We start from the raw sequence: 22,102 nt of genomic DNA, 5'->3' as shown, positions 1-22,102 counted from the left end.
TCTCCGAGGACGGGTACGTGAAGGGGCGGGCCAGACCATATTTTTAAAGAAAATGGGCATCCATCTTTTTATCGATAATACAGTTTGTGCCGGGCAAATGGATCAGATTTGGGCGGATTTGAGCTGGGTGATTTAGTTTTTCAGCGATAATGGAAACCGAAGGCGCCCAGCTAAAAAGCAAACAAATCCAAGGCATTTGGTCATGGGAGGGGCCAGGATTCGTAGTGCACTGGTCTCCCTCACATGCCAGGACACCAACCGGGCACCCTAGGGAGCACTTGTAACAATTACCAAAAAAATTAAAATACCTCCCAAGTCCATAGCTCCCTTCCCTTGGGTGCTGAGCCCCCCAAATCCCCCCCAAACCCACTGCCCACAACTCTACACCATTACCATAGCACTTATGGCTGAAGAGGGGCACCTAGATGTGGGTACAGTGGGTTTTGGGCAGGGCCATGCCAAGGGTCTCTGGCGCCCCCCTGCAGACTACCAGTTGACGCCCCCCCCCCCCCCCGCACCTGCCTGGCTCCAAGGCAGCGATTCCCCTCTCTCCCCTGCCCTCCTGCTCCCATGTAGGAACTGCCCGCCCTCTTCTCCCCCCCAAGATCCCGTTCCTTTTTTTTTTCTTTTAAATTTACCTTCCTCCGGCAGCACAGCGTCAGTGAAGGAGGCGGCGCTCCCAGTCCCGACGTCTCTCTAGCCTTCCCTTGTTCGCTGCTCACTGCCCTGCCTTCTTCTGACGTCAAGGATGATGTCAGAAGAAGGCGGGGCAGTGAGCAGCGAACAAGGGAAGGCTAGAGACGTCGGGACTGGGAGTGCCGCCTTCTTCACTGACGCTGCGCTGCCGGAGGAAGGTAAATTTAAAAGAAAAAAAAAAGGAATGGGTTCTTGGGGGGGAGAAGAGGGCGGGCAGTTCCTACATGGGAGCGGGAGGGCAGGGTAAGCACACAGCGGCGGCGCCCCCCAGAGGATAGCGCCCCCCTGCGGTGCTTACCCCGCTTACCGCATCGGCACGGCCCTGGTTTTGGAGGCGGTTTGGAGCGCTCCCATTTACCAGCACAAGTGTAACAGGTAGGGGGGGTTGAGCCTGGGTCCACCTGCCTGAAGTGTACTGCACCCACTAACAACTGCTCCAAGGACCTGCATACTGCTGTTATGGAGCTGGGTATGACATTTGAGGCTGGCATATAGGCTGGAAAAAAAAAGTTTTTAAAGTTGTTTTTTTTGGGTGGGAGGGGGTTAGTGACCACTGGGGGACTCAGGGGAGGTCATCCCCGATTCCCTGCGGTGGTCATCTGGGCAGTTGGGGCACTTTTTGGGGACTTGTTCGTGAGAAAAGAGGGTCCAGAAAAAGTGACCCAAATTCTCTCTTCTGGCGCCCTTCTTTTTTCGATTATTGGCCGAGGGCACCCATCTCTCCTCGGCCGATAAACACACCCCAGTCCCACCTTCACCACACCTCCGACACGCCCCCGTCAACTTTGTCCGTTCCCGCAACAGATTGAAGTTGGAGACGCCCAAAATCGTCTTTCGATTATACCGATTTGGGCGCCCACGGGAGAAAGAAGCCCATCTCCTGATTTGGGTCGAAATATGGGCGTCTTTCTCTTTCAAAAATAAGCTTGAATTGTGTTTTTTTTTGTTTTGGAGTTAGTTCTGACTCTTGTACTTGCAACATAAAGTTATTCAGAGAAAGCAAGGAATACTTGGGATGTTGCTGCCTAACTTACCTGACTTTGTGAGAGATTTGATAGACCGTTAAAGACAGGGCTTGTACAGGGATACTGGACACCTAGATGAAATTTAAGCCTTGTTCTTCTCTCCCCCCACCCTCCTCACTTAGCCCCTCTCCCTGGGAGTTTGATCCTGATCATAGCAATACCTCCCCTCCTGGAACAGTTCTGTTTATCCTATATAATAATTCTCACCTCCAACAGGATGTGCTTGGGACCGTGCCTGCCGGAAGTGACAGACAATTTGGCAAAGCAAAACAATCTGAATGCTGGCCATTAGGACACAGGGTACATAGGAGAGTTTTAAAAGACTGAAGGAACCGAAAGTGTTAAAGGGGGGGGAGGGGGGGGAGTTCTGAACTACTGAAAGACATGAACATTTGGGAAAGGAAAACAATCTGAATGCTGGCCATTAGGACACAGGGTAGATAGGAGAGTTTTAAAAGACTGAAGGAAACGAATGTGTTAAACTGGAGAAGGGGCGGGGGGGGGGGGGAGTTGTGAATGACTGAAAGACATGCAAATTTGGGACAGGAAAACAATCTCAATGCTGGCCATTAGCACACAGGGTACATAGGACAGTTTTAAAAGACTGAAGGAACCAAAAGTGTTCGGGGGGGGGGGGGGGGGGGGGGGAGTTCTGAATGAATGCAAGAAATGTAAATTTACGAGAGGAACACAATCTGAATGCCGGGCATTTGTACACAGGGTAGATAGGACACTTTTTTAAAAAAAATGAAGGACGTGAAAGTATTACATCTTGGGGGAGGGGTGAGGAGGAAAGCGGTGGGGTATCCGGATACTGGGCATTAGGGCCACGGGGGTACATATACGTTTTGAAAGCCTTAAGGAACCCAAAGTGTGGGAAGGAGGAGGAAAAGGAGGGGAGGGAACAGGGTGAGGGGCATTAGGAACAGGGGAGGGGGCCCTGTCACACACTCTCATTCTCACACACACACTGTCACTCACACAGACAGTCTCACTCTGTCACACACCCGCACATTCACTCTGGCTCTCTCTCTCTCAAACATACACACTCCCAGGAAAACCTTGCTAGCGCCCGTTTCATTCGTTCCAGAAACGGGCCTTTTTTACTAGTTGTATATAAGGCTGCCTTCTAAAAGTGATTAATCCCTGTAAATAGGCTATTTGAAAACTGCCACTGCCCACCCTCTGTGCAGGTAAGACCGGGTGCTCCTAGTTCATCAGTGTGATATCACTTTTGCTTTGACTGCAGCTGCTCTTTGCTGCCCTAGGATAATACCTAGTCTGTGTAATGGTTAACCAGCCCTGGGTAAAGAAACATGAGGGCAGATAAGGGCCATCCTCAGTAATCACTAACTCCTCCTTTTCGTAACACATCCCATGGGTCTGTCCTACACCTTCTTAAACCTAGACAAAGTCCTTGTCTCCACGACCTTCACCAGAAGGCCATTCCACGCATCCGCCACCCTTTCCGTGAAAGAGTATTTTCTCAAATTGCCTCCTAAGCTGTTTCCTCTTAACTTCATCGCATGCCCTCTCATTCCAGAGTTTTCCTTCATTTGAAAAAGGCTCGCCTCTTGTACATTGATACCACGGAGGTATTTAAACATCTCTATCATATCTCCTCTCTCCCTCCTCTCTTCCAGCCAGTGGCGTCGCGAGGGCAGCTGACACCCGGGGCGGGTCGCAGCTGCGCACCCCCCCCCCCCCCGGGTGCAGCGCGGCGCACCCTCCCCCCTCCGGAGCGCAGCCCCCCCCTCGAGAACAAACGTGGAAGCCGGTGAGGGGCGGGCGGGAGAGCCAATCCACCGAGTGCACGCCGCTGGGGGGTGTCGGCGCCTCGCTGGTTCCCTGCTGTCTCTGCCCCAGAACAGGAAGTAACCTGTTCCGGGGCAGAGAGAGCAAGGAACCAGCGAGGCGCCGACACCCCCCAGCGGCGTGCACCAGGGGTGGACCGCCCCACCGCCCCCCCTTCCTACGCCACTGCTTCCAGCATATACATGTTGAGGTTTATAAGCCTGTCCCTATATGTTTTATGACAGAGACCACTGACCAGTGTAACATAGTAACATAGTAGATGACGGCAGAAAAAGACCTGTACGGTCCATCCAGTCTGCCCAACAAGATAAACTCATATGTGCTACTTTTTGTGTATACCTTACCTTGAATTGTATCTGCCATTTTCAGGCCACAGACCGTAGAAGTCTGCCCAGCACTAGCCCCGCCTCCCCCCACCTAGTAGCCACCCTCTGGACCGACTCCATCCTGCTTATATCTTTCCAGAATTGCACGCAGTACTCTAAATGGACCTCACCAGAGATTTATACAAGAGCACTATCACCTCTTTTTTCCTGCTGGTCATCCCTCTCCTTATGCACCCAAGCATCCTTCTGGCTTTGAACGCGGTCTTTTCTACCTGTTTGGTCACCTTAAGATGATCAGATACAATCACCCCCAAGTCCCACTCTTCTTTTGTACACAGAAGCACTTCACCCCCCCCCCCATACTGTACTGTTCCCATGGGTTTTTGTGACCCAAGTGCATGACCCTGCATTTCTTGGCATTAAATTAAGCTGAGTCCATTTACACACATTGGGGAAAAACTAGTATTTTGACGCCATAAAAGTTTGTATCTCTGGCACGATAATTAAGTTTCATAATTGCTTCTTTATCCTGTAAAAATACAAACAAAACCAATAGTGTTCATCTACTTTTAAGTTCTTCCGTTGAGGACTCCAATATAGCTGACACATCCAATGGAGCAGATAGTTCATCAGTCCTATTTGTTTGAGATCAATAATAAATCTTTTGCTCAGGCGGAGCCACGGTACCAGGATATCTCGAAACAGTAGTTAGAAATTTAACAAACAAACTCCTTTGCAGAGAGAAAATCAGATTGAGGAAAATTATAATTTTCCAAATTCTCAAATCTTGTTAAAAATAAACTTTTATCCTGGGAAACAGTAGCTACAGTGGATTTAAGCTTGGTTGTAGATTTTCTAGGTTATCAATTCTAACAATATGAGGTATGTTTACTAAGGTGCAGGCCTATACATTTCTATGGGCACATTAGCGTTTAACGTGCGTAAACCATTTACGTGCCTTAAAAACGCTAACACGCCCATAGCATCACTTAGTAAACCTAGCCCTATGTAATTCCATTTTACGCTGTATTTTCAAAGGTCATAGCAGTGGCCCATCTATGATTTCTAACTGCCATCCAGTCTCCAATTTATGCTTTGTTTCTAAGATCGTCGAGAAGATAGTCTTCCACCAACTTCAACATATCAATCCCTACAATATACTTCACCCAAATCAGTCAGGTTTTCGTCTGGGTTATAGTACAGAAACTGTATTAACATCTCTGGTCAATGAATTACACAGCTCTCCTTATTTCATTAGATTTATTGGTTGTATTCGACCTAATCGACCAACTCCTCATTGCCCGTCTTTCTGGTATTGTTTAACAGCAACTGTTCAACAATGGTTTTCTTCCTAATAGATCTTATTTGGTTTCATTTACTGGTTCACTATCCTCTCCTCAGTCTTTGGCTTTTGGAGTACCATAGGGCTCGGCCCTAGGACCGTTTCTTTTTAATATCTATCTCGGGCCTCTCACTGGTCTCATTCCAGATCTTGGTATAAAAGCTTATTACTATGCTGACGACATTTTGCTCATTCATATTACTGATTCCCTGACATTGGTCCTCTTCAAACAGCGCTTGATAGTATGTCTTCTTGGCTAAGCGATAATAAGTTAGTTCTCAACCCTTCTAAGATAACTGTCTGTTTCTGTTGGGCTACCTTCCTTACACGGCTATCCGCTACAATTTTTTCCCCAGTTTAAATACCTGAGTATAATTTTAGATCATGAATTATCATTTACCCCACAGATAGCAACCTTGACCAGGTCTTGTTTTATCACTTTGAGACAGTTTCGTTCTGTTCGGTTCTTTCTGGATACAAAGTCGCAAATGACTCTTTTTTTACACTACTCTTCTATCTCGCTTAGATTATTGTAACATCATCTCCTCGGGTACTTCACAGGCTTCCCTTCGTCATTTGCAATCAGTGTAAAACACTGCCTTGCGTGTATTTACTCATGCGAAGAAGTTTGATCATATTGCTCCTGTTTATTCAAAATCACTGGCTTCCTATAAAATATTGTATCCAACGTAAAGCTTTGATCATGGCCCATAAAATACTTTCTATAGGTATTCATCATATCTGTTCAATGCTGTAGCTCAATATGCCCCCCCCCCCCAGACTTTTCAGATCACTAACGATGGGAGACTATTGGGCTCATTTTCGAAAGAGAAGGACGTCCATCTTTCGACATAAATCAGAACTCTGCTGCCCATCTTATCTTCCGCCTGGACCGATATGCTCATATCACCTCTCTCCTCAAGTCACTTCACTGGCTTCCGATCAGGTACCGCATATAGTTCAAGCTTCTCCTACTAACCTACAAATGCACTCAATCTGCAGCCCCCCATTACCTCTCTACCCTCATCTCCCCCTACGCCCCTACCTGTAACCTCCGCTCACAGGACAAATCCCTCCTCTCAGTACCCTTCTCCACTACCGCCAACTCCAGGCTTCGCCCTTTCTGCCTCGCCTCACCCTATGCTTGGAATAAACTCCCTGAGCCCATACGCCAAACCCCCTCCCTGCCCATCTTCAAATCCTTGCTTAAAGCCCACCTCTTCAATGTCGCTTTCGGCACCTAACCATTGGACCTCTATCCAGGAAATCCAGATTGCCCCAATTTGATTGAGTGCATTTTTTGTCCTTTAGATTGTAAGCTCCTTTGAGCAGGTAGTAGTAGTAGTAGTAGATGTCCAAATCGGTATAATCGAAACCCGAATTAGGATGTCCCCAACTGCACTCCGTCGCAAGGACGGCTAAAGTTCAAGGGGGTGTGTCGGAGGCATAGCGAAGGTGGGACTTGGGCGTGCCTAATACTTGGACATCCTTGACCCATAATCGAAAAAGCAAGCACGTCCCTGACGAACACTTGGATGTTTTCACCCGGACCTATTTTTCTTACGACTAAGGCACAAAAAGGTGCCTGAAATGACCAGATGACCACCGGAGAGAATCAGGGATGATCTCCCGTTACTCCCCCAGTGGTCACTAACCCCCTCCCATCCTCAAAAAAACATCTTTCAAAATACATCATGCCAGCCTGTATGCCAGCCTCAGACGTCATACTCGGGTCCATGACAGCACATGCAGGTCCCTGGAGCAGTTTTAGTGGGTGCAGTGCACTTTAGGCAGGCGGACCCAGGCCCATACCCCCACTACCTGTTACATTTGTGGATGGAACAGCAAGCTCTCCAAAACCCACCACAAACCCACTGTACCCATATATAGGTGCCCCCTTCACCCGTAAAGGCTATGGTAGTGGTGTACAGTTGTGAATACAGTTGGGGGGATCAGCACAAAAGGTAAGGGAGCTATGTTCCTGGGAGCAATTTGTGAAGTCTGCTGCAGTGCCCCCTAGGGTGCCCGGTTGGTGTCCTGGCATGTCGTGAGAACCAGTGCACTAGAAATGCTGGCTCCTCCCACGACCAAATGGCTTGAATTTGGCCGTTTTTGACATGGACGTCTTTGGTTTCAAAAATTGCCAAAAGTCAGAAACATCCATGTTTAGGGACGACCAAATCAGTCAGTGGAGGTCCAGCAGATAGCCAAGACCTGTCGCTTCTTCCTCTATAACATTAGCAAAATTCGCCCCCTCCTCTCCGAGCACATCACTCGAACTCTCATCTACTCTCTCATTACCTCTCGCCTTGACTACTGCAACCTACTCCTCACCGGCCTCGCACTTAGCCATCTATCCCCCCTTCAGTCCATCCAGAACTCGGCCGCACGTCTTATCTTCCGCCTCAACCGATATACTCATATCAACCCTCTCCTCAAGTCACTCCACTGGCTCCCAATCAGATTCAAGCTTCTCTTACTCACCTACAAATGCACTCGATCTGCGGCCCCTCCTTACCTCTCTACCCTCATCTCCCCTTACGTCCCTACCCGTAACCTCCGCTCTCAAGACAAATTCCTCCTTTCAGTACCCTTCTCCACCACCTCCAACTCCAGGCTCCACCCCTTTTGTCTCGCCTCACCCCATGCCTGGAACAAACTCCCTGAGCCCATACGCCGTGCCCCCTCCCTACCCATCTTCAAATCAATGCTCAAAGCCCACCTCTTCAATGTCGCCTTCAGCACCTAATTACTACACCTCTTCTCAGGAAATCTTAACTACCCCAACTTGACGTTTCGTCCTTATATTGTAAGCTCTTCTGAGCAGGGACTGCCCTTATTTGTTAATTTGCACAGCACTGCGTAACCCTAGTAGCACTCTAGAAATGTTAAGTAGTAGTAGGTCAGTCAGTCCCAGTATAGCCCAAGTGGCTCTTTCTAGCTCCGCTTGACCTCCATCATTTTCCTTTAAGAAAAAGTTTCCTTCCTTACGGCCTCCAGTGTCCCGTTTAGCATCAACTAATTGTTAGACTTCTGGTTACATTGCTGTTTGGTCTGCCAACTCTAACCAGCCTAAACAAATCCATTTATGCACAATTTTGTGGACAGTACAAAACAAGACTGCACACATTCCCTGAAAAGCCCCCCGGCAGACACATATGTTCTTGAACTTAATTTTGGCTTACCACAGGAGCTGAAGTTGCATATTTGTAAGATATTGTAAATGAGAGAAATTTGGCAGTCGTTCTGATGAACAATACCCACGGCACTGTGAATGAATTTGAATCAGGGCCTAGCAAAGACTTTGCTTCTGTTGTGTAAAGCAAAGTTATCCAGCATGTCCTGTGGGATTGAAAATGTATTTTCCATCCTCGGTCTTATCAACTTGCTGCCATCTTATTAAGCTGTTTTTCCTGGGAATGGAGGAGTAGCCTAATGGTTAGTGCAGTGGGTTGAGATCCTGGGGAACTGGGTTCGATTCCCACTGCAGCTCCTTGTGATCCTGGGCAACTCATTTAACCCTCTATTGCCCTAGGTACAAAACTTAGAATTTGGGCCCGCTAGGGACAGAAAACGTACCTGCAAATAAACTGGTTGTACCCATAGAAAGGCAGAATATCAAATCCATGACCCTTTACCCTACTGTCTGATTATCTTGAGCAAATAACTCAAAAAATCTATATTGATTCTAGAGTGATCAATACCTTATATAGAGCCAACAGAACACCTTTTTGATTAGAGAGGCCAAAGAAACAATCTCCATCCTTGCCCCCATGCTTTTTTGTTGCTGATGCTGAGTAGGGCAAAATATTGGTTTAGGACGGCTTCCTAAAAGACAAGTCCACAGACCATTGTTAAATTGACTTGGGAAAAATCCACTGCTTATTTCTGGGATAAACAGCATAAAATGTATTGAACTTTTTTGGGATCTTGCCAGGTATTTGTGACCTGGTTTGGCTACTGTTGGGAATAGGATGCTGGGCTTGATGAACCTTTGGTCTGTCCCAGAGTGGCAATACTTATGCACTTATTGGTTGGGTTATGCAGAAGTAGTATTTGCACTCTCCAGCAGTGGCGTTCCTACCCTCGATGACACCCAGGGCGGATCGCCGATGCGCCCCCCCCCCCCCCGCAAAATGACACCCCCCTGGTGCATCTGCGGCGCGCGCCTGTGGGCTCCGAGTTCGCTACGCTAACCGCTGGTTCGCTGCAGCTCCCTCTGCCCCGGAACAGGAAGTAACCTGTTCCGGGGCAGAGGGAGGGAGCTGCAGCGAACTTGCGAAGTTAGCATAGCAAACTCGGAGCCCAAAGGCGTGTGCCACGGCACCCCCCCCCCCCCCAGCAGCGTGCACCCTGGGCGGACCGCCCCCACCGCCCCCCCCCCCCCCCCTTGGTACGCCACTGCTCTCCAGGCCAGTACATCTGAAGGTACATCTGAAGTTCTGTTTCCCTCAACAGAGAGACAAAGTTATCATATCCTCAGCAGGGTAGAAACTGAGTCAGCAGACACCTGCATAGTCCATGCAGAGAATGCGGGGGGTAATGTCCCCAAATGAACATAGTTAGATTTATAAAAGACAGTTAATAAAGAGTGAATTTTTGCATTATAAATGGTCGTTGAATATGTTTCATATTATACTAGGTACAACCGTTCATTGAGTGTGAACCTCATTTAGAATTGTGTGAAGTGGATAAGAGAGACACAAAAATGGATAAAAGAGAGAAAAAAGTAGACAGATGAGGTAAAGAGCTGTAGACATACAGTATAATAATCATTTTGGCTTTTATATGATATTCTGCCCCTCCTCGTGGTGAAATGATGGATTAACGTACATCGTAGATGAGGGCCCACCGGTCCTCAGTCAAGTGCAGTAATCTTTCTCCTGCATCTGTCAGCTGCATTTCTACCTGGTGTGGCCTAGTCCTCCCAGACCTGCCTAGATCTCCACCCCACCCCATTCATAAACAGTGCAGCAGTGGAATGCAAAGCCTACAGGCCTAGTCCAACTCTGCAGAGAATGACAATGATGGGAGATTGGGGGGCGGGGGGGGGGGGGGGGGGGGGGGAGAACAGCCTTCTCCGGTAAAAAACAAAGAAGGAATTGTACAAAAATGAAGACCAGATTCAGGGAGTTGTTTATAGTAAATGAACCAAAGAAAACAAGAAATCTGACCCCCAAACCTCTCAGCTATTAACCCCTGATGGACCTCAGCTGGCTGAGTGGGTGTGTTAGGTCAAGAAGGAATTGATATTCATAGTGTAGCTCAGTTGACTGTAGATAATTCACTGTTTTATGTTCTACATAAGTAATGCTACACTGGGAAAAGACCAAGGGTCCATCGAGCCCAGCATCCTGTCCACGACAGCGGCCAATCCAGGCCAAGGGCACCTGGCGAGCTTCCCAAACGGACAAACATTCTTGAGAACCAAGTAAACTCCACAACAAAGAAAATGTTCCATTCAATGTGGAAACTGCTTTCAATGAATCGCTGTGTAGCTAGAGGGGAATCAGAACAGGGCTGTGGTTGATCAGCATTAAACCTTGTGAAATGGTAGACTCAGGAGTAATGTCAGAAAATTCTTTTTCACGGAGACGGTGTTGGATGCCCGGAATGGCCTCCTGAGGGAGGTAGTGGGATTCAAAAAGGCGTTGGAATGAACACAGAAGATCTCTAGTTAGAAAACGAATCATAGAAAAAAACAAAACTTAAAGGGTTGCATATGTGTTTGCATGTGAAGTGGTGCTTAGATGGCGATTCTGGCTGCATTAACTAAGGCCGGTGCTGAGCTGCCTTATACGGTCTGAGTCCCGCATATGGCGATCCAGTTTAGGATGGATTGGAGAGAACTTCGACGGAAACTTCAGTGGTTTGGAACGTGAGGACAGGCGGGCAGACTTTTACGGTCTTTGTCCCACAAATGACAAGACGGATTTGGATATGCTGGAGTGGGCTTTGTAGTTGGAACGTAAGGACAGAGCCGGGGGGGGGGGGGGGGGGGGGGGGGGGGGGGGGATGGGACTTCTACGGTCTATGTCCCAGAAACACCAAAGAAAGACCACAATCAAGTATTTAGTATCACGTTCATTGTTGATTTAAATCTTGAATTGATCATGAATGTGACTGTTGGGCAGACTGGATGGACCATTCAGGTCTTTATCTGCAGTACGTCTAGTGGCGCTATAGAAATGATTAGTAGTAGTAGTAGCGACGATTGAAATGAAATGCTGATGGACGTAGGCACAGAAGGCTCCCTAAGGTTGGAAGCTAGGGATGTGCGTTCATTAGTCCGTATTTGGATTGATTGCACCTTAAAATATGTAGTGCATGTAAAATCAATGTAACGCATGCTAAGCGACAACTGAATTGATTAATGTGTGCTAAAAAGTTTAATGTGTGTTATCCATTTTTTAACAATTAAAGCAAATATGTAAAATGAACTGAAAAATAAAATCTGGAAATAGGGGAAAAGTTTGAAATGGCCTAAGAAAAAAACAAAACATTTTCAACACACATTCCCAATGGAAGGATATATATACACTGCCTCATCCTCTCATCACATCACATCATAATAGGTACAATCCCACAACCATAAACACCCCAGATCACACCCTCCCTATCTCAGATAGCCTAAAAATACTTGGCGTCATAATCGACCGCAACCTTACTCTTGAGAACCAAGTAAACTCCACAACAAAGAAAATGTTCCATTCGATGAGGAAACTTAAACTTAAACCCGGGCCCACCCTTGGCTACACCACTGCTTCCTGGGCAGACTCGAAGGGCCACACTGGTCATTTTCCACCGTCATTTACTATATTCCAGTTATTTGATGGAGAATTGGAAAGGATATTGGAAAATGCTTCAGGGGTTTTGTTCCTTTCTCAGATTCCCAGCTCTTCCATCCCAGATGGACCCCGCTGTGAAAGCCGAGTCTCTGGCAATGGTTAACTATTTTGGGCTTTTGATTCATGTTACAGCTTGTTGACTCTGAAACAATAGACTGTGAACACATCTAAATAATCCTAAGGCCAAAACAGAAAACACACAGGAATACAATTTTTTATGAATATTTGGTGCTCCCAAGATGTAAGCTGGATTTAGATGTTAAATTTGATAAATTAACAAAGAACCTGAACACGAATATAAGACTATATGAGGGTCATACTAAAAGGAGACTCCAAAAAGGAGACTCCAGTCCCCTTGATCTTATAAAGACCTGAGGATTGATCTTACCAAGTTCTGGAGTTTTCTTCCCCGGTTGGAGTAAAATCAGAGACAGCGGCGTCTGCGGGACTCCGAGCACAGCCTGCAGGCATCTAACAACACAACCGGGAGGGGGGGGGGGGGGGGGGGAGGTGCATTCATTGAGACTCTGCCTCTACTAGCAGTGACAGGGTTAATTTCCACAGGCTGTTATAACTCTGGGATGCTGCTGATACATCTGGATTGTGTCAGCTGAAATTTCACAGAGAGAACCAAGGAAGACACTAAAGGTGGGAAAGGTGGGCTACAGGTGTCCTACTGGGTGGCAAGGACGCCAGTGATGAGATTGGGCTTGAAGAATGCTGGAAAAGGTGCAGCGAAGGGCGACTAAAATGATAGCGGGGATGGGACGACTTCCCTATGAAGAAAGACTAAGGAGGCCAGGGCTTTTCAGCTTGGAGAAGAGACGGCTGAGGGGAGACATGATAGAGGTATATAAAATAATGAGTGGAGTGGAACAGGTGGATGTGAAGCTTCTGTTCACGCTTTCCAAAAATACTAGGACTAGGGGGCATGCGATGAAACTACAGTGTAGTAAATTTAAAACAAATCAGAGAAAATATTTCTTCACCTAACGCATAATTAAACTCTGGAATTCGTTGCCGGAGAACGTGGTGAAGGCAGTTAGCTCAGCAGAGTTTAAAAAGGGGTTGGACGGTTTTCTAAAGGACAAGTCCATAAACCGCTACTAAATGGACTTGGGAAAAATCCACAATTCCAGGAATAACATGTATAGAATATTTGTACGTTTGGGAAGCTCGCCAGGTGCCCTTGGCCTGGATTGGCCGCTGTCATGGACAGGATGCTGGGCTCAATGGACCTTTGGTCTTTTCCCAGTGTGGCATTACTTATGTACTTATAGAATCTGGAGGATGGGGAAGGGGATAATTTGGGGGAAACATCCCGTGGTGAATTTCACAGCTCACATGTTATAGAGCTCCTGTAAATCTGACCTGTTTGATGCTAATAGTTCAAAAGGAGCGGATTTGCTGTTAAAGTGCTAAATTTGCTTTTTTCCTTCAGTGTAAAATATGTATCTAGCTTTCCAACTGGATACCCAACATCCTTTTTGTCTAATTTACTTACCATACAGCTCGTTCTAATGGACAATTATTTTTATATTCTCCCCTGTAGAAAAAGAAAACCAAGGGATTCTAAAAGATAAATATCTGTAAAATATTTAGAGGGCATTATGGTTACCTATTAAAGGTACTGAGTGAGTGGAAGTATTTTCTTAACTCTTTAATGACAAGAGCACACAGGATATGGAAAGTGCAGTAGAGTCTTTCTCTCTTTTTTTTCTTTAATTTAACAAGGTCTTTTATTGAAGTTCACACATCACGAAACATTGGAAAAGCATGAGCCCATGGAAACACGAGGGCCATACAAAACAAAAGAATACAATGTTAGAACATAAGTGTTGCCATACTGGGACAGACCGAAGGTCCATCAAGCCCAGTACCCTGTTTTCAACAGTGGCCAGTCCGGGTCACAAGTACCTGGCAAGATCCCAAAAGATGTTATCCTGCTCATCCTAGAAATAAGCAGCAGATTTTCCCAAGTCCATCTTAAGAATGGCTTATGGACTTTTCTTTTAGGAAATTATCCAAACCTTTTTTTTTTTAAACCCTGCTAAGCTAACTGCTTTTACCACATTCTCTGACAATGAATTCTAGAGTTTAATTACACATTGAATAAAGAAAGAAAGCAGCGAGCAATATAACAATGCAAATATAGAAACTCAGTATAACCTCACTTTTTAATAATAAGAACCCCCCCCCCCCAACACACACACACACACTCCACCAGCACAGCAAAGCACCAGAATAGACTTCCTATGTGTCAACTCCAAAAAAGAGAAGAGGCTTTCTCTAACATGAACATGAAATATTATGTATTCAGTCTATACAACACGTGATTGGAAGGTAGTTTGTATAAAATGAAGCCGTAACCCCATTACTACTTTCAGTTGATCGGTTTGGGTGTTAGTTAGAATGCCTGGATGCTGTCATCAACTGCTGTGATAGTTACAGGTCCAAGGCACGGTGACCGGTCAGAGATAGTCTGGGATGCTGCTAAAGTATTCTTTTAGTGTGTTTTGCCTGTAGGTTTTCTGATGGTTTTTGAGCCGATAGAGGGCTTCCACAATCACCATTAAATCTATATCACCTTCTCTTCCCAGATCTGTTCTGGAGGAGGAGTGTCAATCCCTGAAGAGAAATATCGCTTTCTTGCAGGTAAGGGAACCGGCAGAGAAAGAAAACCCGCTGCTACTCTACCACAGAAGCACCGAAACACAGTGTAGAAGTTGTGTTGTTGGTTAGGCCAAGCCCTGATCTGGGAGTGTATGTGTTAAAATTACCAGCTTGATATGAATAGGGTTACCATATTTTGTCCCCCAAAAAGGAGGACACATGCCCCGCCCCCTTTCACGCCCCGCCCCACTCCCTTTCACGCTCTCGCTCCGCCCCCTGTAACATTTTCCCCTCCCCCGTCACTCCCCCTCCCCGTCACCCCCCTCCCCTTACCTTACTACTGCCCTGGTGGTCTAGTGACCTCTTCAGGGCAGGAAAGAGCCCCCTCTTTCCTGCCTGGAGCGCTGCCCTGCATGTATCCTTCCTGTTCGTGATCTCGGCGCTGATTCAAAATGGCCACCGAGAGTTGAAGCGGCGCCGAGATCACAACAGTAAAGATGCATGCAGGGCAGCGCTCCGGGCAGGAAAGAGGGGGCTCTTTCCTTCCCCCGAAGGCGGAAGAGGTCACTAGACCACCAGGGCAGTAGTAAGTAAGGGGAGGGGAGGCTAGCAATCTGCCCGTTTGTCCGGATTTCTGGACAAACGGGCAGGCTGGTAGGCGGGCCGTCCTATAGGACAGCCTGCCCACCAGCCTGCCCGTTTGTCCAGAAATCCGGACAAATGGGCAGATTAGCAAAACCCGCCCGGTTGCCCCCAATAATCCAAAGTTGATTATGTGTTTGCTGGCAGCCGGTCAACACATTATTGGTTTAGCTATATGTTTTGAAAACTTATGTGGATAACGTTGGGTTGTTTAAATTGCTAAATGGTCTGATACTGTCTGGTTTAAAAAGGGTCAGATTAAGGGTTGCAGCTAGGGCAGCCCCAAAAATGATCTGATATTGGTGATACTCGACTGCTACGTAGACTAAAGAGAGAGTGCTGGTGTGGGAACCATACAAACTGTGTATTAAGGGCTGTTACCTATACAGATAACAACTCTGAATATGTGAACTCAGTTAAATACTGGTGCCACTTAGAAGCCACGGTAGCCATTTTGACCTGGGGATCACTCCTGTCCCGACTAGCTGCTAGACCACCAGGCTGGTACGGTAGGTTTTGTGGGGAAGGGTTATAGGTGGGTCTTGGAGAAGGGCTTCTTCTGATTGGAGGGGAGGGAGGGAGGAAGTGGGAGCTCTTTCGGTTCTGATTTGGGGAGGAGGAGAGCCATGGGGCATAGAGAAAAGTTTTGGGGTCCTGGCGTAAACTTAATAAGGCCGATATTCCGCACACAGGAGGCAACCTGCCTTGACCCCCGATATTCATGGCAGGCCATTTGCAGTGACACATCCGTTATTTTTGGTTGGCTCAACCGGTTCAATCAATATTTGGCACTGGCATGGTAAGGTTATAGCGGCCAAAGGCAGCACTGCTATTTAGGTGGTCCAATTTGGCTGCTAAACTTGGCCAGCAATGACTATTGCCAGTTATCGTGCAATATAACCAGTTATCTTTTCAGCACTAATTGGCAGTGTTCAGCGGAGATAACCGATTATGTAGCACTGAATATTAGAGGTTAGATGCCGAAACGCTATGTAACTGGTCAGCAGCCATTTCTACCTGGTTAAATAGCGCTGAATATCGACTGGAATATGTCCATATGTGAATTTCTGGCCGGTTTCAGTGCTGAAGCCAAAACTGAAACTGAAATTGAATTGCCCAGATGCTGTTATAGAATAAGGCTCCCACCACTCGTCCTTGGGGTGCTTAAATGGATGTGCCCAGTTGTCGAATTTCCCCCTAAGTGTATTGCCAGTAGAGCAGTTTCATCCACGCAATCAACAGTGCATTAAGAGGCTGCAGGTGCAAAACAGTGCTCTCACCTTTACAACTCCCTGACGTTCCTTTAAGACCCCCCCCCCCCCCCAATTCCTTTCTATGGCCTCCTCCCCCAGCTCTTTCTGCTCTTACTTGAGGGTTCCTGGTGTCTAGTGGGAGAAAGTACATAAGTATTGCCATACTGGGAAAGACCAAAGGTCCATCAAGCCCAGCATCCTGTTTCCAACAGTAGCCAATCCAGGTCACAAATACCCGGCAAGATCCCAAAAATGTACAAAACATTTTATACTGCTTATCCCAGAAATAGTGGATTTTCCCACTTGTTCTAAAAGGCAGTTATTTTCTGTTCCTTGGCTGCTGGAGAGGTAGCTCATCCAGCGACCTCAATTAAGTGTTAATTAAGGTGTAGGGAAGTAGAATTAGGGTTACCATATTTTGTCCCCCAAAAAGGAGGTCACATGCCCCGCCCCCACCACACACCCCGCGCCGCCCCCTTTCACACCCTCGCTCCGCCCCCTCACATTTCCCCCTCCCCCATGTCACACACCCCGTCACCCCCCCTCCCTGTTACCCCCTCCCCTTACTACTGCCCTGGTGGTCTAGTGACCTCTTCGGGGCAGGAAAGAGCCCCCTCTTTCCTGCCCGGAGCGCTGCCCTGCATGCATCCTTCCTGTTGGTGATCTCGGCACCGATTCAAAATGGCCGCCCACCAGTCTGCCCATTTGTCCAGACAAACGGGCAGATTGGCAAAACCCGCCCGGTTGCCTGGACATGTCCTCAAAAAGAGGACATGTCCGGGTAAATCCGGACGTATGGTAACCCTAAGTAGAATACTTGCATAGGTTGCTGAGTCAGCTTCAAAGAGCCTGTTTAAAAATGGCCCCTTAGATTCAAAACTATATAAAGAGGAAAGGTCCCACTGAACTTTCTTTCTGAGAAGTTCCGAGAGAAGAGGACATTTCTCTGGTAAGTAACATAGTAACATAGTAGATGACGGCAGAAAAAGACCTGCACAGTCCACCCAGTCTGCCCAACAAGACAAACCCGTATGTGTATACCTTACCTTGATCTGTACCTGTCTTTTTCAGGGCACAGACCGCATAAGTCCGCCCAGCACTATTCCCCGCCGCCCAACCACCAGTCCCGCCACCCACCACTGGCTCTGGCACAGACCGTATAAGTCTGCCCACCACTATCCTCGCCTCCCAACCACCAACCCCTCTTCCCCCCACCGGCTCCACCACCCAATTTCGGCTAAGCTTCTGAGGATCCATTCCTTCTGAACAGGATTCCTTTATGTTTATCCCACGCATGTTTGAATTCCGTTACCGTTTTCATCTTCACCACCTCCCTGGGGAGGGCATTCCAAGCATCCACCACTCTCTCCGTGAAAAAATACTTCCTGACATTTTTCTTGAGTCTGCCCCCCTTCAATCTCATTTCATGTCCTCTAGTTCTACCGCCTTCCCATCTCCGGAAAAGGTTTGTTTGCGGATTAATACCTTTCAGGTATTTGAACGTCTGTATCATATCACCCCTGTTTCTCCTTTCCTCCACAGTATACATGTTTAGTTTAGCAAGTCTCTCCTCAAACGTCTTGTAACGCAAATCCCATACCATTCTCGCAGCTTTTCTTTGCACCGCTTCAATTCTTTTTACATCCTTAACAAGATACGGCCTCCAAAACTGAACACAATACTCCAGGTGGGGCCTCACCAACGACTTATACAGGGGCATCAACACCCCCTTTCTTCTGCTGGTCACACCTCTCTCTATACAGCCTAACAACCTTCTAGCTACAGCCACCGCCTTGTCACACTGTTTCGTCGCCTTCAAATCCTCAGATACTATCGCCCCAAGATCCCTCTCTCCGCCCGTACCTATCAGACTCTCCCCGCCTAACACATACGTCTCCCGTGGATTTCTACTTCCTAAGTGCATCACTTTGCATTTCTTCGCATTGAATTTTAATTGCCAAACCTTAGACCATTCTTCTAGCTTCCGTAGGTCCTTTTTCATGTTTTCCACTCCCTCCGGGGTGTCCACTCTGTTACAGATCTTAGTATCATCCGCAAATAGGCAAACTTTACCTTCTAACCCTACGGCAATGTCACTCACAAATATATTGAACAGAATCGGCCCCAGCACCGATCCCTGAGGCACACCACTACTCACCTTTCCCTCCTCCAAGCGAATTCCATTCACCACCACCCTCTGGCGTCTGTCCGTCAACCAGTTCCTAATCCAGTTCACCACTTCGGGACCTATCTTCAGCCCATCGAGTTTATTTAAAAGCCTCCTGTGGGGAACTGTGTCAAATTAGCATGTCGATGATTCAGTTCTCCAGTTACCCAATCAAAGAATTCAATGAGATTCGTTTGGCACGATTTCTCTTTGGTAAAACCATGTTGTCTCGGATCTTGCAACTTATTGGCTTCCAGGAAATTCACTATCCTTTCCTTCAGCATCGCTTCCATTACTTTTCCAATAACCGAAGTGAGGCTTACCGGCCTGTAGTTTCCAGCTACTTCCCTATCACCACTTTTGTGAAGAGGGACCATGTCCGCTGTTACTACTACTACTACTATTTAGCATTTCTATAGCGCTACAAGGCATACGCAGCGCTGTACAAACATAGAAGAAAGACAGTCCCTGCTCAAAGAGCTTACAATCTAATAGACAAAAAATAAATAAAGTAAGCAAATCAAATCAATTAATGTGAACGGGAAGGAAGAGAGGAGGGTAGGTGGAGGCGAGTGGTTACAAGTGGTTACGAGTCAAAAGCAATGTTAAAGAGGTGGGTTTTCAGTCTAGATTTAAAGGTGGCCAAGGATGGGGCAAGACGTAGGGGCTCAGGAAGTTTATTCCAGGCGTAGGGTGCAGCGAGACAGAAGGCGCGAAGTCTGGAGTTGGCAGTAGTGGAGAAGGGAACAGATAAGAAGGATTTATCCATGGAGCGGAGTGCACGGGAAGGGGTGTAGGGAAGGACGAGTGTGGAGAGATACTGGGGAGCAGCAGAGTGAATACATTTATAGGTTAGTAGAAGAAGTTTGAACAGGATGCGAAAACGGATAGGGAGCCAGTGAAGGGTCTTGAGGAGAGGGGTAGTATGAGTAAAGCGACCCTGGCGGAAGATGAGACGGGCAGCAGAGTTTTGAACCGACTGGAGAGGGGAGAGGTGACTAAGTGGGAGGCCAGCAAGAAGCAGATTGCAGTAGTCTAAACGAGAGGTGACAAGGGTGTGGATGAGGGTTTTGGTAGAGTGCTCGGAAAGAAAGGGGCGGATTTTACGGATGTTGTAAAGAAAGAAACGACAGGTCTTGGCGGTCTGCTGTTCTCCAATCCCTTGGAACCTCTCCCGTCTCCCAGGATTTATTAAACAAATCTTTAAGAGGACCCGCCAGAACCTCTCTGAGCTCCCTTTTTAGTCATTCTCCTTTCACTAATATACCTGAAGAAATTTTTGTCGCCCCTCCTTACATTTCTAGCCATTTGTTCTTCTGCTTCCGCCTTTGCCAGACGTACCTCTCTCTTGGCTTCTTTCAGTGTCGCTGGCCCGAGTTCAAAATGCATCTCTGACCCCTTGTGGTTGTCTTGTGCTATTACTGCGGGGGGGGGGGGGGGGGGGCTAAAACCGCCAAATAAACGTCACTTGCATAGTTTGACTGTCTTGAACTGCGAGATCTGTTTGCAGCACTCAGGGGGCCCTTTTGCAACGCGGTGGTAAACCCAACACGAGCTTACTGCACGCTAATCTGGAGCTACTACTGGCCTAATACAGGTGACAGCGGTAATTCCAGCCCCAGCGTAACACCATTTCTTGCACTAGGGGAAATCAGCCTGTATTTTTTAGCGTGGTGCTAACCCAGCTGTAATCGGTCAACGCGTGCTAACCGGCGGGTTAGCGTGGAAGCCCTCACATAGCCACGCAGTAAGGGCAATCTTACCGGATGGCCATGGCTGTTTTCAGCCTTTTTTACCCACTACGGGGACTTCAGCTAGTGGGGGTTGCGGACCCCCGCCAGCAAAGGTAGCTGGCGGTGGCGGGTTGGAACTTGGCAGTGGCGGCAGAAGGGGGGGGGGGTCGAAAGGGATGGGGGACAAAAGTGGCAGGGGGGTTGCAGCACCAGGGGGGGCTAAAATGTGCCCCTCACCTCGGGCTCTGGACCCCCCTCCCGCCGGTCTGGCTACGCCCCTGCACTAAACTGCTGACAATTTTCCTTTTTCTCAAACAACCCCCCCCCCCCCCCAGTCAAATAACACCTTCTTGGCTGTTCCATTATCCTGTTTCTCCCTGGGTGGTGTCTCTGTAGTCTGGGCTACTGTGATTTCCTAGGTGTGTGGACTGCAGCTGTTTACGTGCTGTGAGGGAGATGGTAGGGGGCTGTGAGTACTCCTACTGATCATTTCTATAGCGCTACTAGATGTACACAGCACTGTACATATTATATGCAGGCACTTTCTCTGTCCCTATTGGGCTTACAATCTTTGTACCTGGGGCAATGGAGGGTTAAGTGACTGGCTCAGGATCACAAGGAGCTGCAGTGGGAATTGAACCCAGTTCTCCAGGACAGGGCCACCGAAAGACTAGGTGGGGTCCGGGGCAAGGCCACCCCGCTGCCACCCCCTGCCGCTGCAGTCCGCGGTCTCACCTGCCTGCCTCCACGGCTCCGGGCCCCCTGCATTCAGGATGGCAGTAGCAGATTGCCTCTCTTCTGGCCTTCCCGCCCTGTGTCCCGCCCTCATCTGATGTAACTTCCGTTTTCCGCGAGGGCAGGACACAGGGAGGGAAGGCCCAAAGGGAGGCGATCTGTGACTGCCGCTTCGAGGGCGTGAAAGGGGTGGGGTGGGGTGTGACAGGGGCGGGGCAGGGTGGGGTGTGTGGTGGGGTGGGGCATGTGTCCTCCTTTTTGAGGGTCAAAATATGGTAACCCTACTTAGGGGGTCTTTTACTAAGGCGCGCTGGTGTTTTTAGCATGCGCGCTAAACGCTAAAGACACCAATGTATTTCTGTAGGCATCTTTAGCATTTAGCGTGCACCTATTTTTAGCGCATGCTAAAAATGCCAGTGCACCTAAGTAAAAGCCCCTCTTAACCCTCCATTTGCTCGGATTGTGAGCCCTCCAGGGACAGAGAACCCAGTGTACCCGAATGTACCTCACCTTGAGCTACTACTGAAAAAGGTGTGAGCATAATCTAAATAAAGAAGGATTCTAGAATTCTAAAGAGTAACAAGATTCTTTGGGGTGGAGGAGTGACCTAGTGATTAGAGCCCTGGTCTTGCAATCCAGAGGTGGCTGGTTCAAATCCCACTGCTGCTCCTTGTGATCTTGGGCAAGGTACTTAACTCTCCATTGCCTCAGGTACAAACTTAGATTGTGAATGTAACTCATTTTGAGCTACTACTGAAAAGGTGTGAGCAAAACAAAACAACACCCCCCCCCCCCCACCACAGAAGTAAAGGATAACAAATCAAAACAACAAGACTAAAAAAAATGTAAGGTGATAGATACCTGTTTAGTGGCCAGAAAATAGAATTCTCTATTATGTATTTTGAAG

The 22,102-nt window shown here is 47.7% G+C and overlaps 1 protein-coding gene across 1 annotated transcript in view; it reads left to right on the top strand.

Moving 5' to 3' along the window:
• CCDC24 (coiled-coil domain containing 24) overlaps positions 1–22,102 on the top strand; it is a 115,364-nt gene that overhangs the window by 64,718 nt on the left and 28,544 nt on the right. The window contains exon 6 of the mRNA XM_030205355.1: positions 14,653–14,707. Within this exon, the coding sequence (XP_030061215.1) occupies positions 14,653–14,707 (55 nt within the window). The remainder of the gene's footprint in view (positions 1–14,652; positions 14,708–22,102) is intronic.

Source organism: Microcaecilia unicolor, chromosome 6 (assembly GCF_901765095.1).
Source record: "Microcaecilia unicolor chromosome 6, aMicUni1.1, whole genome shotgun sequence".
NCBI lineage: Eukaryota > Metazoa > Chordata > Amphibia > Gymnophiona > Siphonopidae > Microcaecilia > Microcaecilia unicolor.
The sequence above is the reverse complement of the archived record's forward strand: the minus strand, read 5'-3'. Positions and strand labels throughout refer to the sequence as shown.